At 37.3% G+C, this 19,404-nt stretch overlaps 1 protein-coding gene across 13 annotated transcripts in view; it reads right to left on the bottom strand.

The window, feature by feature from the left end:
- The window catches only part of LOC109090335 (autism susceptibility gene 2 protein homolog), a 292,074-nt gene that overhangs the window by 186,892 nt on the left and 85,778 nt on the right, over positions 1 to 19,404 (bottom strand). For all 13 annotated transcript variants that reach the window (XM_042753647.1, XM_042753662.1, XM_042753671.1 and 10 more), the window contains exon 3: positions 2,113 to 2,205. In XM_042753647.1, coding sequence (XP_042609581.1) covers positions 2,113 to 2,205 — 93 coding nt within the window. The remainder of the gene's footprint in view (positions 1 to 2,112; positions 2,206 to 19,404) is intronic.

The raw sequence follows: 19,404 nt of genomic DNA, 5'->3' as shown, positions 1-19,404 counted from the left end.
TGATGCAAATGTAAGAGAGTATGACAAATTGAACAGACTCTACTTCTGTCTCTTTTTCATTCATATCAAATTAAAGATCTCTTGTCTGACTATATTCATTAATTAGTTAAGACACTGTTTCTATAATATCTTTACAAGAGCCAAAGCCATGCTAAACAAGTGGACGTGTTACATTAAAACAAGAAGATCTTAGCAAACGCAGGCACCGCTCAAATGGCAAGCACCCACATTGCTGTTTTTTAAATCACTGCGCTCCTGCCCCCAGTTCTTTGAGACCCTGCCATCCCCCTCGTTTGTTTCCATTTCCTTCTGACACTCCAGCGACAAAAAAGAAATCCAGTTCTATCCGCCTCTGAAGCGCACAGATCATTAGCTAGCGGCGCACACGCCTAAGCGTCTTTGAAGTGGGTATGAAAAGCATATTTGGTATGCAAAGAAAATTAGCATGTATGGCGAATCACAAGGAAAGAGTTTTTACACCATTTAAGGACGTGACAGTGATGAAAGATGATCCTGTTTACAAAGCTAGCGTTAGCGCAGCGTCCGGGTCTCATGCATCGGGACGGGAACGAACGGGTTCCGCAGATCTCTCGGCTGTCTGTGTCTTTCTCTCACTCCGAGATGGACAGATAGGCCTACAGATGACATGGATATGGCGCTCTGCATTTTAGCACCATTTCTTTGGCACGAGATTAGAGGGAAATGTCATATCTGGCACTGTCAGCCATTACAGTCTGCAATTTTCTGCAGTCTTTCAGCCCTCCCTCCCTCTCTCTGTCTGCCCGTTGTTCTGTCGCTTTTTGCTGTCAAAACTGTCAGCCTGGATCACGCTTTTATCTGCCTCAAGCTCGTGTCTCTCTCTCTTCCTCGCTCTCCCTCTCTGACTTTTTCATGAAAAACAGGCTTTTACACAAATTCATAAATGATGGCGGTGAAGGGTGGGAGGGGGAAAGCAAAAACTGAAATTTCCCTCCGAATCCTTAACAGCCTAAGCATCACATTTAATCTCTTCATTAAAAACATTTTATTCTTCTCCTCCCTTCATCCTCAGCTCGCTGAGGCGCGCAGCCTCTCCGGCTCCGTATTACAGATCCATCCGAATAAATTTGCTGGGGATTTCGGACACGCATTTGACAGCCGTTAGTTAGGGATGCGTATTCAGCTAGTTCTCAGGAGAATTAGACACAAATTCTCATTACCCCTCTCTCAATCACATTATTTCTTCATTCAAGCCCTAACCAACACCCTACCACTATTTCTTTCTCTTCAGTATTCAGCTGCATTATTGAGAAACAGCACCAGCCAGATGCAGGGAATCTTTTCTACAAAGACACTGGTGAGAAAAACGCTGATCATGAGTTAACACAAACTAACTGCTTATGAAAACTATTAGATCAGTGGTTCTTAAATGTTCAGGTAAGATATATATATATATATATATATATATATATATATATTTTTTTTTTTTTCAATTGCGACCTGATAATTTTTATTTTTTTTGGCATTACTAGAAAAATACAAATTATATTTAAATAAATATTTTATATATTTTTATTTTAGATATTTAGAAATATTTTTATTTTTAAATGTTTTTTTAGCATTTTTATAAACATTATATATTTTTATATTATATTTATATGTCATATTACTGTAAATTAGGCATTTTACAGTAGTTTTTCAAGACTGTGTGAATCCTGGTTCTTCAAAGATTGGTTGGTGATCCCCTGTTTTATACTGCAGTATAAAATAATTTAAAAAGTAAGTAAAATAAAATACCAAAAAAAGAGTCTAAGCCTATGTAAAAAAGACTTAACCTATGTAAAAGATTATACGTTTGCTGTCAGTGACGAATAGCTGTAAGCAAGAGCATAATATTATGCATTAGAACAAATGTAATTTACGCAAATGCGTACACACCTGTTGTCTATCCAACTGGCATTTTGCTTGAAAATCTTTTCTTTAGACATGTACGAACAATTTAATGCATTGATAACTAAATGAGACTTCTGTCTGTCTTTTAACAAATTTGGCTGTCAGAGGCCTCTCCTGTGGAGCTCTCCTACTGGCTGTCATGAATACTGGCGTCATAATGACACACTTCCTTGTGCTTACCTCACTGAGCCGATCTTTAGAGCTGCTCCTGGGTGCCTTGTTCACCTCCGTCTCCTCCATTTTCCTCCCAACTTGGCTCAGAAGACTCAAGGACTAGATAAAGCAAAGAAAAATAAGACTTTAGAAGTAGAACAAGAGCTTCACATGGCTGTTGTAACCCTATAAGACAGCTTATCTAGAAAAGCTGGCTCTTCACACATGTTTGGAGCACCACTGTGCAATGATGTACTCTTGCATTCTTAAGCAGAGCCATGTTATCGAATAAAATCGAAACAATGTTGGGATGGACACTATAAGACAGAAAGACTTTTAATATTCTAATCAACGGACAACTAAGCCACTCTGAAAGGTGATTCTTTCATCTGTTTTGGAAACTTCCCAAGAGGTGCCTAGTTGTGTCTGGGACCAGAGCATTGTTGTCTTTACTGCTTTTATCTGGTACACACAGAGCATTAGCCCGTGAAAACCCAAAGGGAAACCCAAAGTGTGTGTGGAGGGCAGGTGAAGGTGGTTTCTTTTTTTTTTTTTTTTTTTTTTGCTGAAACAGTGAAATGTAGGTGGTGATGAAGGCAACTTTATGCACTCCTGTGATCTGATTGGTGGATTAGCTTAGGGCTGCTCTGTCATTTTTAAATGACATTTAAAAAAAAATTGAGTTTCCGCCAAAATCAGTATTGTGTCTGGTCGATACTAAAATTACATTTTTAAGTTAACGCAAAATGCGATATCCGCCAAGTTATTCTGTCATGTTTTCTCCCTTTCTTTCCATACCGCCGACGAACGCCAGTCTCCCTTCTCTGCAGAATGTGATATATCTGCTCAACCAATCACAGCGCACCATTCCACACACTCTAGACAGTAATGGCGGCACTTTGAATACACCTGGCATCCTAGTTTTCCACATCTACTTTGTACTTTGTGATCAACAAACAAACTTAGGGCTGCACGATAAATCACATGTGATCTTGCCAGTAAAGCTGGTTCTGTGATTAATAGTAGATCTCTATTAATGGGGGGGGCGTGCAATCTTTTTTTTTTTTTTTTTTTTTTTTCGTTAACTTTTGCTTTCAAAATCAGCCACGTTCAGCAGGAAGGGGAGAGGAGGGGAAGGGGGGCAAGGCTTGCGAATGCCCCCTTTGGCACTGGTACAGGATTTAAAAGTAAAAAATAAAAAAATCCCCCACCCAATAAAAATCAACATTTCCTCATGCCCATCGCAATATGCTGTCGTAATTTTTTAGGAAACAACAAAGCTGGTATATTTTCATTATATTTCAATTATTTTATTTCTTTAATGCCATTATAGTATTTTCCAAGTACTCTGAATGAAGTATCACCTACTGAAACTTATGCCTCTGTTAAATAACTTTTTTTTTTTAAATTCTGTGAATAAGATTAGTAATTATAGGTACTTGTTTACCAGAAAAAAATATTTATGTAGTAAAAATGATTTATAAATATTAATATTTTGTGTAAATATTTTTTTTGCAGCACATCTGGAACACAGTGCTGGTCAATCAGAACTACATGAACAGTCAGTTTTTAAAAATGCAAGTGTGGGTGTGATCTAGTACTACTGTGTGTGTATAAGTATGAGCGTATGTGTGTATTACTCGAGCAACTCACATGCATGTCTCCAGTGGCTTGCAGGTCTTGGCCCTGGTCTCCAGATTTCTACTCTAATTTAAACAGATCACTACTACAATTAACCTTTCTGCTAAATATCAATTATAGCCCCAGGCAGAGCAGAATTAAAACGGTCATCAGCTAGTCTGACAGGTCCTGCATTCTGCCACAACCTGGTCACCGTATCTTCCCAGAGGACGCACACAAGCCCGATTTAATTACCAGAGCCAATACTGAGCCAGTGCTGGAACAACACTGCGCCAGCACTGGATGATTGGTGCAATGAATTACCATTCAGTTGAGGTCAGAAGCGAAAACCGGTGTAGTTATGTTGAGGATTCCAAAAAAAAAGAGCTGCAGGTGGGCCTAATCAAGTCAGAGTAATTTGCCATAGTCAAGACAACGGCTCGATTCTGTCAGAAAAGCTGACAAGCTAATCAATCCCGCTATCTCAATCGGCAGGGCTGCTTAGAGAATTGTGGAATTGCTGGTGTGTATACTTGTAAAAGCAGGCAGAAGAGCGGGGGTCTCTGTGTGTGGTGTGCCAAAACATGCTTTTGATTTGTATACAGAACACAGAATTAATGTTTTCAAAAATACCACTGTCACTGTCTGATTTTGAAATTGCAGCATCTGGACTTTTGTCACATGTTTTATGGATATACCTTGTGTGTTTCTTGAGACCTTACTTCAGATAAAGCTGGATTTTATTCGCTTAGTGTTCTGAAGGTCTCAACTGAGGCTTCATGCATGCAGCTAGCCAAAGGTTTTGCAAGTCTGCCCCTGAGAGACAAATCATGAAAACTGTTTGAAATGAACTTTAGTACTTCTCTGTCTGTGCTTTTTCTAGTTATGGATTCATGTCTTGTTTAGATGTAGTGCAAGGTCAAACATGTTGGCTTTAAGAATCTGTAAAAACCTCAATTTCTCTGTCATGTTTCTCTCGAGAATATGTAGGGGATTCAAAACCAACATGAGGTCAAATGACCATATTTACTTCATAAATTGCCTTGGGATTATTGGACTCAATTTATTACAGCACATTATTCTTAAAAAAAAAAAAAAAAAACTGCATTCTTCCCTAATAAAACTTTCTACACAATTTTTGTAACCAAAGCTGCATGGCTGGCAAAACAACCAGTACTGTCAAAATCTAATCAAATAAAGTCCTGCTCTAGATATTTTCCACTGAAACATTCAGATACTCTAAAATATGTAGTGTTACAAAAGTAAAAGGTGTTGCTCTTTGCTTAAAAGCTTTGCTCTTGAATCTTAATCGCATCATGAGATATTTAACTACAAAACTTCTAAAATTCAAACACTAAACAGCAGTACATAGCGTATAAAAACATGGATGGCTAATCAGAATCTACATGAATTTAAAGAGTGAAATCATTTAAAGCGGCATAAATCAAAACTTTAAAATGTTTAAAAGGCATTCTTTGGCTGACTGCGATGGTCTGTGCACTGTCTGTGTGATGCAGTTTTTGACATCAGAGGTGTCTGTGGACATCCACACAAACATCTCCATGCAGCTCAATTTCAGTGCTCACATGGATGGTCTGCATACAACAGTGAGCATTTGAAGCTGCACACTTATGTTATATACAGAAAGTCATCATCTGTTGGTGTGGACGCTAATATAGTTATCGTTATACTCACCGTTATCAAAGAATCGAGGAACTAAAGAGTGAAAAGAGATAAAACCAGACAGAAAAAGACATTAACAAGAACATAAAGGGGAGTAGAGGCTGTGAACGTATTTGTGCCGGGCTCTGAAGGTAAAACCCCTCTCCTACATGCTGCTGAATCCCTGCCCTGAAGGGAGGAGTGGCGGGCAGGCGTGCTGAGAGCCGTGCTGGGGTGAAGTCTCTCTGTTTTGTTATTCTGCTCTTTTGATCCTGTCTAACCTCAAAGGACCTGCCGTCTCCAGCCAAGAGCCCCTGAGCCGCCACAAGTCCCACCTCCATTAGCGTGAGAATTTCACCTCCGCCTCGCCCTTGTTCTCTCCCTCTTTCCACTCCATCTCTTCTCACTTTATCTCAGCCGCACTGGTCACTCTCTCTCTCACTCTTGTCTTCACCTGTCAGCTGTTTTCTCTTAATCCCTGCTCGGGAATCAAGCCCTGTCAGTCCTCATTACCACCACCCAAGTCTAAAACCCACCACCCTCCCCTTTCGGATGAAAGCTCTCCGTTGCCAGCGGTGAGGGGCAGGCTGGGAGAGTATAACAGAGGGCAGACTCTGGGGACACAGATCCTTCCCCTAATTTGCTGGAAAAAGTGTCCCGCACTAGAGGAGCCTCACCTCTATTAACCCAAAACGAGAGCGAACGAGAGACAAAGAGGGAACGAGACAAGAGGCACACAGAAAGAGAAAGAGAGAGAGGCCGGGCGACAGTGGCACCTCTACAGTGGCTCAATCTCCAGGCTCATTATCCCCGAGCTGCCCCAGAGCAGAGCAGAGCGCTCGGAGCATGGCAGGGCCATAACAGGGCCAGGGGCCAAATGGATTCATCTGCTCTCATTTGCTCCTGTCTCAGCAGAGGCAGCTGCTTGGAGAGAGGCGGACTGAGGGAGGGAGGAAAGGGCGGGAGTGTGGGAGATTTAAGGCTTTGCATTCTGCCGCAGAATAGCGCCACCTGTCTCTGACATTATATACAGTAACAGACCCAAAGAACATTTTAATCATTTTAAGAGGTAAAAGAAGTCAGATCTGTGACATAGCAATTACTGTGGTGGTCATAGACTACTGTTAAAAAGTAGCTGTTTATGAAAGTAGTCTCTTATGCTCTGCAGGGCTGCATTTATTTTTACCAAACCGAATCTCCAGGTTATCTTATGAGAAACAGGCTGAAAAACTTATGCGCACACCTGATTATAATATATAAATAATACCAATAGTAGGAAGTTATATGCCTGTGACAGTTTAATGCACATTATACAAAAACATCTGATCACAGAATGGCTTTGACAGACTAGAATAAACTATTCCAGAAAGTTTTTGTGTGTGTGTGTGTGTGTGTGTGTGTGTGTGTGATGACATCATCAACCTTCCCTATAATCTCATCACCATGTGACCTTCTCCTTCCCAGTCACACTAACCTAAACAACCCTTCTGGGCTGGGCTGTATTCCAAGGACAGGGCGCTTTATACACTAAATGGATTCCTGCTTTTATTACATTGAGTCCCAGAGTATCCATGAAACATCTATCATCAGTGTGCATTGTTCATAGCTCAGCGTGACTGATACCCACATTATGTGGCCAAACATATAACACATGGCTCAAAACCCCAACATGCATCCCTTGCTTTCCAGTAAGACGGGGGTTGCACAGAGGCAAATTTACACAAATGTGGTTCTACTGTGAGCTATTTGCGTACTCGATCATCCTAGAGGGCAAAAGAAAAAACTTTGCATTATGCTGTGAGTGGAAATCTCTTACACAGATGGAATCAAAGCAAACAAAAGCAGAAGTTCATTAAGTCAGAAAATAAGATAACACATTACAATAAGGTTTAATCACTTAATATTACTTCATGCATTAGATAATATGATTTTTTTACAGCATTTATTAATCTAAAGGCTGAGTTAAGACTGCTCTGTGCCTGATACAATTCAGTGTAAAGACACATTCCACATTCACAAATGGAAGATATAATACCAGCTTTTACACACCTTTAGTATCTAGTATCAAAGTATAGTTGTATGCCACTTCAGAGAAGCATTAAAAAAGTCTGTGTAAAGACATCTAAATGCCACTTCAGAAACACTCCCGTGTATAAATTTAGCATAAGGTGTCTGTACACAGCTGAGTTAAGGCTGCTCTGTGCCTGCTCAAAATTCAGTTTTATATATATACACAAAAATACAATATAAAAATCTATGCCATCTCTGAGCAGCATTAAACATTGACACCTCTGTGTCACCTTAGCTGTGTAAATTTGGCACAGGTTAAAGGGATGGTCACCACTGACTTCTTTAATGCATGAAGTAATCAAGTTCATTTAATAGTAATTTATAACAGTTAAAATATTAAAAATGTAGTATTATATGTATACATGTCTAAATTAATGTAAAACACCACATTATCCAAACCAAGCAAATGCTATAAAAGTTTTTATTTAATGTTTGGTATTCCATTAACTAATATTAGTATATGGAACCTTTTTGTAAGGTGTCCAATATTGTCCAAAACAATCAAGTTTGATGTATGCCATCGCCTCATTTCAGCATTGAGATCAGTGACTGGAACTTTACAACTGCCTCCAACCAATCAGAGCAGCCCTTATTCCTTCGACAAAACAGATTTCCACATACTAAGTGCTTTTGAAAGGCAGCGCCCCATATGGCCTTATATCATGTTTGGTGGTGTCTTTACCCACTGACCCCAAGTCCCTCGGGGCCCATGGGTTAATGAAAGGGGTAGATCAGTGGTCCCTGCGGGCCTGTCTGTCTGTCGGTCTGTACGCCCCATGCCTATTTTCCACTCCCCAGCCATATGCCTCGGAGAGCAAGGCACAAAGATGACACATGGGCTTAAACATGAGCTCTCATCATCTCTGCCACCAACTGTCTCGGGGGGCACCGCGGGCCTAACCAATATACCGAAATACATACACATAAGACCAACACACAGAGAGAAACATGTGACACCTGGAGGCCAATTAGACTACATGTCGCCCCAAGTGTTTACCTAAAATACACCTCCGCCCTGCTGCTTCCCACGATGCAACTCTCCCTGCAATTACGAAAGTAAAACAAAAGAGAAACACTTTTGAAAACACAGAAAAAAAAAAAATTGGTATGTTTGTTTGTCAGCATTCCTAATGTGGCAACAGACGCTGTTTTTCCACCTTCACTCATTACAAAATGTTCAACTTGAAACTTGAAAGAAGAAACGTGTTTTGCAAGATGCTATGAAAACTAATGGGGCAAATTCAAATAAGGTGTCTTTGTGATGCAGCCCACTTGGTTTGCTCATTTGCAAGGCAAAATCCCAGCTTTAAATTCTTTACAAACACAAAAAGGCCCCCAGGCTAGCGCAGAAACATCTGGTGCTAAAAAAAAAACCTTTCGGCGTTCATTTTTAATGTACACGGCTGCAGTGTAAACTGGCTCTATCAAGACATTAATACTACACCTGCTGAGACCACTGGCTGTTAGAACCTGTGAGACAGAAGCATTAATCCAACTGTGACAGGTAAAATCCATTCAATATACACTGGACTTTGACAACGTACACAAACTAGCTGACGGCAAAGGCTGTTAATTTGTCAAAGACACTCCTATTTGCACTAAGAAAATAGTAGTACATAGGTCTTCTTTAAGGTACCTTCTAAATACCTTAAAAATTAACAACAAAACATCTGGTGGCAGCACCATAATACAGTGAAGATGTCTTACATTAACATGTATTACATGTTAATACTATGGTACTAAAATTCTTGTATGGTTTTACATAACTATGTACTTCCAAGAATACCATAGTACTGATTTACTATGGTACATGACCAAGAATACCGTGGAACTATGGTTTTTGGGAATGAACCATGGTAGTACCATGTTGTTATTTAATATACCTTGTTATACAACGTGATTGATTGATTTATATATATATATATATATATATATATATATATATATACACACACATTTAAATTATATATATACATTTAAATTATATATACATTTAAATTAATCAGAGAATTCTGGGGAAAAAATTTCATAGTATGCACAAAAATATTAAGCAACATAACCGTTTTCAACACTGTATCGGGGAAATTCAATGCTAAAATTCAACTTTGCTACAAGAGAAATAAATTACATTTTAAAAATATTAAAATAGAAAACATTTATTTTAAATCGTAATATATTTTGCAATACTGTTTTACATGTTTTTCAAAAACATACAAAAACTAAAGTAAATAAATACATAACCTAAAACTTCTGAACAAAAGTTTATATATTCTGGAGTTCATATTAATTGTAATCTAAGCTAGTACTATGTTAATATTTCTAATCAACATGACAATAGCATGGTACTTTTGGGTACCTTTCTCATTTGTTGATAAATATAAACAGGACTTTAATCCCAGTTGTTGAATGAAACAGCCTGAAGGGGAAAAAAACATAGTATTCAATAGCTATTTTTATTAGAACTCTACAACCTGTTATCACCTCTCACAGAGATATTTTCTGAGTGTGACATTCACGCTACACAGTGACAGCTGATTAAATCCTACAATTTTAAACAGGACACTCGAGATGCCACATATGCCTTTAATTAAATCAGACAGTTATCACTTAAGAGGTTGCTATAGAGGTGCTAATTCTTGCACTGTTGAACAAAAATGAAAATATTTCTGATCCTGATATGTTCTTTTGAATTTTCCATTCAAAAACAACAATGAACTTCAAATGCTTCTACGAAAATCCCTAGCTAGTCACCTATAAACTGATTTTTCTATTCTCCGTTTCAATGCCTTTAATGACAATCTGCCACCTTTTTTAAGAAAAATACTAGTAGGAGTGAGATGACAAACTGGTATAAGTTTTTAAATATCATTTTTTTTTATTGTGCTTAAGCAACCACCATATCATGGGAACAGACCTTTTTTTATTTTTATTTTTCTGGTGATTCTTACCGCATGTTACCGCATGAACACACCAGTAGGTGGCAACAAGTGACCAAGTCTTTATTCAAGTCTTTACGAACCGAATCACTTTCTGAGTTGTTTACACAAATTACTCATTCAAACACATTCATTCTTTCAGAAACTAAAGTGTCATTGAATTGTTGACTCAACTGATTTGTTGATGAACTAATTTAAGAAACAACTAATTTAGCAATTAAATAATTAAAAAATAAACAATATTATCATACAGACTTTACATACAGCCAAATAAATAAATGTAAAACTGGCAATATCATTGTACATATCCAATGTAAACATAGTATTACCATGGTACCACAGTACACAGAACCTGTAACTTTTTGATTATGCTTTCACTGTAGACATTATGGTGATGAAAACCATTTTATGTGTTTGCACAAAAGTAGTGCAAATATTGTTACTTAAAACTACTGTTGCAGGAGATTGTGAGGAGTGAACTTGACAACAGGGCATTAGGAGGACTAATAGGCAACAGAAGCTTGAGGTTGGGGGGGGAATGGAAACCCACAGTGTATGTATGCGTGTGTGGATGTGTTCGTGCCTAACTGGGCCATGATCTTGACCTTGGGTCACACCATATTCTCTTAGCAGCTCAAGTGCCGTTCCCTCACTCTCAAAGCATTGATGTCAGCTAAACGAAAGGTGAAAAAACTCTAAAGTGTGTCTGGAGATTCTCAACACCTCATTTATTGTCTCTGAGGAACAGACTTGTGAGAAGGCGACCACGGCGGGGTCTGTTTTCCTTTTCCTGGGCTCATTTATAATAAAGACAAAGAGAATGGGGTCAGTAAGGGCTTCTGATCAGTATGAGTTCAAGGAATAACAGATGTAAAACAAACACACGTGCTCATGCACACACATGCACACACACACACTCACAGAGGTTAAGTGACCCTGTTATTGAGGCCAGACCACACACTTGTTCTCTGGCTCAGTGAAGTTTGATCTGTCATCAGGACTATTGTGGCCTGTTCTGGGCATGCTCCCTCTGGCCTGGAAGACACTAATGAAAACAAGCCAAAACAAATGGGAATGAGTAGTTTTCTGTATGTGTGTTTGTTTCTGAGGAGCGTGTGTGTGCATACATCTGCAGGTTTGCACAAACTCAAGTCAATGGGGGAAAACTTACTTTGACACGGGCTGATTTTACATTGAGCCTAGCAACCTGTGCTAGAAGCCCTGCTATGATTTATTAAAACAACCCTGTCCTTCCTGCTTCCTAATCTTTGTTTGCTGCTGTAGAAGCACGTTATCTCAACTGATCCTGGGTTCATTTCCATAACTACTAATCCTACTGTATCGGTTTCTCTGATAGGTCTTGTAAAGTGTTTCGATAAGCTACACAAGGTCTTGTGTGAATGCTGAATGGGATCAAAGAAAAGCTATGAATGCTAAGCTAACTCCTAATGCTAACAAGAGACTTTCCTAACAAAAAATAAACATAAATAATAAAAAAAATACTTATAGTATTTTGTTACTGATACTTGCCACTAATGAATCAGAAAAAATAGTAATAATAAAACATGAAAGAATTTTACAAAAGGTAATATGGCAATGAAATAATACAGTATGTTGTTACATGCTACTGTGAAGCATATGTTTTAAAATACCATGGTAGTATTTTGTTAGTGTACCATGGTAGAACTTTTAGAAGTACTTCTACCACATAAATGCCATTGTACATTCATTTTAGTATTAAAGTATCACAGAACAACTGTGGTATATTTTTGTAAGGGACTGAATGATTCATTCATTCATTCAAACAGTGCAATGAATTCCAGTACCATGTAAATGCCAAAAATACCACCGTTAAACCAGCTAATACTGATCACTGTACCAATATAGTACTCTTTTTTTTTTGGTATTACCATGGTACTTTTTAAGTTGTGGTACTTGTTTTCCTTAGTGCTGTGCAATTATAGTGACTATGCAATTTTTACAGAAATGATGGTTACTATGGTAAAAATGCCCATTGGGAGTTACAAATTACATTGACCATTACATGATTCCACTTCAGCTCGTATTCTGATTTCAAGCTCTGAAAATGTTAGGTTTCAAAACGTTTCACATAAATACAGGGACCATTTCAATGGCAGCATTGAATTTCAGCGCTAGCGTTCAAATAGGAAACTCAATAGCGTGGAGGCATACTGTGAGAAAATCAAAGCCCGCCACTCTTTCTGCAGCTGCTTTCTGGAATAGTGTTGAACATTTTGAGCTGTTCGGTGAAATTCAAGATAAGCTTGTGAATAAATATCCTGAATGTACGCCAGCCGGCCAAAGGAAACCCATACTGACAAGTGTGTTCATGCCTTACTTGTTCTTTCTCTCATTCACTCTGACAGTGTCTATAATTTGTAGCTTTAAGGATAAGGTAAGGTCTGTAACAGAGTGCCTCATATAACTCATACAGTAGTGTAAACCATGTACTCAGAAGAAACTGAAGAAAAGATGTGGGATTGCTTTTATTTGATCTAAACATGAATCATAGATGTTACAAAGCTCCACTTCACGTCGATGGACTAAAACTGATGAAAATCACTAAGATAGTTCACCAAGTCCTTTTGAGGGCTTTAAGTAACAGTATATTATATTGGATCCGGACTTCGGTATTAAAAAGGTTATATAGATAGATGGCTATAACTAACACAGTGAAGTAGAACTTATTTACACAATGTATTTCTTATTTATTGTAGTTTTTTGTTCTTGTAATTAGTTTCTTGTTCTTATTTCATCACTGACTGTTTATTTATCCCCAGTGAGCTTGTTTTTTTGTTTTTTTTGTATTATTTTCTGTCTTATGTTTGATTTCGACATTGGTGAGAAGGATTATGAAAATTCTATGTATCAAAGATCTTAATATCACAAAAAACCTTATTAAAAGAAAAAATAACTATATCAAGATATATATCGGTATCATGATATAAAATTTTTCATATCGTGATACAAGATTTTGGTCATATTGCCCACCCTTAGTTTCATGGTACCAAGGAATTGTTGTTACAGCTCTAAAATGTTATTTTTTTATGTTTTGGTAAAAAAAAAAAAAAAAAACTAAACAATATATTTTCTTTTTTTAGCAACATATATAGTTGGAACGTAGTGTTGTGCGATAATTCTGATAATTTGATAATGATAATTATTGCGATATAATTTTCCTCTATAAAATGATATGAAGAGTCTGATAAATGTTCGATATAAAGTTTATGCGCCAAAAGCGGAAGGAAACGAGCGCGACTCATTTGAAGCATGCCACACTAGAGCAGATGCGTTTACTCGGTCACACGAGCTCTAAACAGTGCTGTGAGATCCAGTGTGAAGCGCCTGAACTCAGCGATGAACACAAATTACTCATTTAAAGCTAAACAGAAGACACACTGTGTGCAACGAAGATGGTCAGAAGGTTTTTTTTTATTTTATTCATCGCCATCATTTACCATGGATGTAGTAACAACTCACATGCACCATGATATTGTGGCAGAAATTTGTGATATTCACACGGAATTTATTACCAGAGTATGGTATATTAATTGTAGTACGTATTTGTGATTAAGCTATAGCATGTGTGCATTTATACTGAATGTTTTTAGAATACTGTTTTCCATACAAATAGACTACCTAAAAAACATATGGTTATATTTTTACCATGGTATTGAGGTGCTATATGTGTGGTTTTAACTGTGTTTATCATTATTTAAATGTATGTTACTATGGGATGCCGATGCTTAATTTAAAAATAAATAATTAAAACTTGGTCAGAATAAATTTAAACATATAAAACTGAGGTTGCTGCAGTTTTTAGAGCTCTTGACTGATTTTGATAATGAACAAAAATTTACCTCTGCATCCTAACTCAAGATCCTATCAAATGTGCATTTCTAAGAGACAAAAAGTGTTATAATAATTATTATTAATATTATTAGGCAACCCAAACCTGTTTCTTGATTTGAAACAATATCACTCATTAGAACATGAAGAACCTAAGAAATTAGTTTTTCTATTTAGATAATTATTTTGTTAAGGAAAATTAATGGTCTGGTTTCTACAACTTTCATTTTGGAGAAAAATCTCCCTTTAAACTTGAAAGAAATAAAGATTTGACATTTATCATGATAATTATAAATATCGACTGATATGAAAAAATAGACGATAATTTTTTTGGCCATTTCACCCAGCCCTAAATATAATGTAATGTAATGTAATATAATATATGCCTTAGTCTGAGATATTGTATCTCTTCCAGGACAGAAGCTGACGGCATAGCTGATTCTCCAGAGATATCTATGCAGTAATTATTTTTCCTTATTGGGAGTGTATGTTTTGGGGGGGTTGGTTTGTGTGGATGTGCTATGTTGAATGGAAATACACGGCAAGGTCGTCTCTTTCTATTCATCTCTATCCTCCATGTCAGCTACTGAGCCAGCACTTCAGCAATATTTTTAAGAGAGCAAGAAGAGGAAACACTGTTTACTAGCTTTCCATCACTCGCGAGAAGATGGGTGGATTGGTCTTAGATTGGCATTCCGAGGAGAAAAGTGTCCCCTTCTCCTGAGAAGCATCCATCACTGACGTTCTTGATGGAACACAGGAAACAGATCGACTTTCTCCTTAACAGCGATCAATCCCAAGACTGTCCCTCTCTCAGAGGAAACATTTACAGCAGGCAGTAAAGAAGGCCTTTGGGACCCAATTGCATCCAGTAATCCTGCTAAGTGAGCTATACCCCGCCCCCCCACAACCTCAGTCTGATGAGTTCATATGAAAAGGACATAAGGATGTGAAACCATCACTTGCTGGACACATTTGTACACACATACATGAATCATGCTACTACTAGTCATGGACCGATTACAGGTTTCAAGGTATGCCGCGATTTGAAAATTTCACAGTTTCAAAACCACTAATATTTTCCGTTATACCGTTCCTGCGGTATGCGCTGTTTTTCATGTCTCCTCAAAGACTGAAAGTGTAGGACGGAATCCCTCAGGTTGAGTGCAGTATAGAGAGTAACCCGACCCCTCCTCCTCCTGTTGGTGCAGCAGTCAGTCACGTGTATGTAGGATGGCTGAAGGAGCTTCCCCTAGAACTTACGCAATCAGCAACCGGACGTTATTTTGTTTTATTGCAGTTCGTCTCTGTTCTGGACTTGCACAAATGGCGTTGCAATGCAATTATTTTTCCAAAATGTAATTTATGTGAAAATATAAAGTCTGTAAACACCCGTTAACACAGGCCAGAGACACTGAAGATGGACGCAAAGAGAAAAATACTGTAGCAGGCAGAACACTCACTGTTCATGGTGCACAAACTATTGGAAGAAAATCCTCAATATTGATTTGGGTTTAGATGGTATTTTCTTTCATCTCATCTTGTCTCTGTATAATTCACATTTAAGCAGTGTTTCAGCTTCAGTTTACAGCGGTAACCAAGGAAACGCTGTATTGCTGCTGTTCCAGAAGCGCCTCCTGCTGTCAGAGAGTGAATCATCTCATTCAGAGCTCCTGCTGTTTGTTTCGTTCAGGCATGTAGTATAATTTCACAAAGCTAGTCAGAACATTGTTTTTGCTTCAAATTGGGTTATTATTAAATCAAATTATCTATATGAAATTGTATAACTAAATGATATAAAATGATATAAATGATATGTATATGAATTATATAACTAAAATTAAATAACTGATTATAGATTTAGATTAAATAAAAATGTCAGTCTTTGTTTTTCTTATTTTTAAGGCATCAGTAGCTGTAGCAGCAAATCAACCATCCACATCAAAAGCTGCAGGACAGCCCACAATTCCACAAAAATTTCAGAAACAAATTAAAAGAAAAAATATACAAATACTACTGTTCCAAATATTATATGTTGCTAAAAAAAGATATATATTGTTCTCATTTTTTTTTTTTTTTTTTACCCAGACATTTAAAAATAACATTTTAGAGCTGTAACAACAATTCCTTGGTACCATGAACTGCGGGGTGGGCAATATGACCAAAATCTCTTGTATCAGGATATGGAAAAATTTTATATCACGATACCGATATATATCTTGATATAGTTATTTTTTCTTTTAATAAGGTTTTTTTTGTGATATTAAGATCTTTGATACCATAGAATTTTCATAATCCTTCTCACCAATGTCGAAATCAAACTAATACAAGAAAATAATACAAAAAACAAAAAAAACAAGCTCACTGGGGATAAATAAACAGTCAGTGATGAAATAAGAACAAGAAACTAATTACAAGAACAAAAAACTACAATAAATAAGAAATACATTGTGTAAATAAGTTCTACTTCACTGTGTTAGTTATAGCCATCTATCTATATAGCCTTTTTAATACCGAAGTCCGGATCCAATATAATATACTGTTACTTAAGCGCTTTCTCGCAACTGTTTACATTCCCTTAAGACCTAAATGACTGTGTTTATGAGGATACTTGCAAAGCCGGGCATTTGGACGCATATAAGTGTTTATGCAATCGTTCAAAGCCAATAAAGCGGCAAAAATGCTCACGAGCTCTATTAGCAGCTGATGCGCGGCTTACGCACTCCTCTCACACAGAAACAGAGACAGTGCGCGCATTTAGCTCTGTTGTTTATGTTTCAACGGCCTAAAATCAGTTGTTTTAAACTGCAGTGCTTAAAAACGCATGCAAACATAAGCATGTCAACATTACTAAGTAAACATTAAGCAACGTGATGTGAGCACGTGCATGCTGTTATTCACGCATCTGCCTGCATCCCTGTGTAATTAAGACTGCAGTCATTCAAATTATGAAAAAATATTGCTGTAAACAATTTATTTTGAGGCACCACGAAATAAACGACAGAGCATAATATGAAACGATAGACTTTTAATTTCGTCCTTCCGATATATATCGTCATATCGCCCAGCCCTACATGAAACTGTGATATTTTTGCTTAAGGTTATCGTTATACCGTTATACCGTCAAAATCTCATACCCGCCCATGCCTAATTACTACATGACACATTGTGAAAATCCCACTCTGAGAGGCCTGTAATCTATTAATGGGGTCCAGTTAGCGAAAGAATATTTAACTTTTTATGTACAATCCAGAATAATAAAGCTCATAAAATATGCTTTATTTATGAGAACACAGTTTAACCTTTTGGTTAAAGTCTTCCCTCTTTTTGTTTACAGTTGTCCCCAGTATGAATTTATAATTTTGTGTTTAACTTGCAGTTTACAGCAAAAATGTGATATTGGAATTTTAGTTTGGAGCATAGATTTCATAATTCTAATTCCAATTCATAATTCTAACTTCATGATAACTTCAGTTTTAGACTGAGGTAGTGTTTGAATCCAACATGCAAGTATATTATGTATCACAACTATTTTAATTACCAGATTTCACTATATATAGTTGCATTACCAATTACCAATTATATATATATATACACACCAACCTTAAAATTTTGAATAGTAATGTACATTCAGCCAAAATACACAAGTTTAATGCATTCACTAGATGTATATATATGGCCATTCGATATGAGAAACAATGGCCACTCTATGTAGAATTGCTAAGATAAAATAGAGGAACTACTCTTTGTGTGTATCTAAGGGGTTTTATGAGCTACAGGCAGCTGCTGTATAGTTGCTGACAGCCAAGAGGGCTCACGTCTACCTGTTCTATTTCCCAGCCATAACCTATCCTTCCTCATTCTTTCATTGGAGAAATCATACATCAAAATGTCTCCCACAGGCGTAAGTGCTCTTTGGTGATCCTCCCTCATATATCTACCAGAAGGCCAGCACTCTTTATCAAGCCATCAAGGCCAGAGGTCAAGGACTTCATCCCCCACAATGCTTTTCACCTCAAGGCAGGCTGTCAAGAGGAGCCTGACACCGAGGCCAGCTGCTCCTGCTCAGTGGCAAGCCAATGGGGAGAGGTCTTGGTCTCGGTGTCCATGGAAACACCGTTAGGGTTCTGCTTATAGTTCTTTTCACAGTTTCTTGAAATGCATCACATGAGCTCAGGCAAAGGTGCATGTTTCATACGGATTTATTTAAATCTGTAAAGTGCTAATAAAAAAGCAGCTGATGACAGATTCTAAACCAAAGACGTTGATTAGTCAACAGATGGCCAATGTATGCACAGATAATGAAATTAGAGTAAATTAATCCATAAGCACTGAAGCAGTCGTGTGCAGCACTGACGTTAAGAACTGATAGATGAACACTGTAAACAAGCAATATTCTGGTCTATTAAACAAAACTACGGAAAGACCTAAAGTGTCCTCCTCATTGGAACAAATTACTAAGGTCATCAGAGCTGTAATACAATGGACAATGGATTTAAAGGACCATTCACACTGGCAGTGATTTGAGCAGTGAGTTTTAACTGTATGACACTGAGCAGTGACTAGATGCAATGTCAGCCAATGAGAATGCTGACAGCTGGGTTGAACTGAGAATTCTGAACTGATTTGGGAATGCTTTGATAAAAACAATTACATTTTTGAATTTGAACTTAATTTGAATTGAGGTAGCAAACAGAATGCAGAGTTGCATTTAAATCAATGAACCCTTGTGCTGTGCTGAAAATTTGGTATTCCCAGTCAAAAATTGTTTGCAGATTTCTTATTATGCCATATTATCACCAAATCTTGGATTGTCTTTTGGTCCACTTGTTTTCTTTCAATTAGCACAGGTTTTGTATTTTTTTCTCTTGGAACTGATCTGAATCTAAATATTAATCTGAGCTTATGCACCTCAGTTTTTTTTAGTTTAAAAAGCATTATTTGAGGATACTTTTAGCAATTTCCACCCAAAAACTGAGGTGCATGAGGCCTACAATCAATTAGTTCCCAAAAGCTGTGCTATTTGAATGAAAACAGTTTGGTGAATGGGTTGTATGATCAATTAGTTCGATACTTTTAGCAATTTCCACCCAAAAACTGTTAGTCCTTTTTGACAGGTAACAGTAACAAAGTGTGTATATATATATTATATATTATATAT

Source organism: Cyprinus carpio, chromosome A5 (assembly GCF_018340385.1).
Source record: "Cyprinus carpio isolate SPL01 chromosome A5, ASM1834038v1, whole genome shotgun sequence".
NCBI lineage: Eukaryota > Metazoa > Chordata > Actinopteri > Cypriniformes > Cyprinidae > Cyprinus > Cyprinus carpio.
The sequence above is the reverse complement of the archived record's forward strand: the minus strand, read 5'-3'. Positions and strand labels throughout refer to the sequence as shown.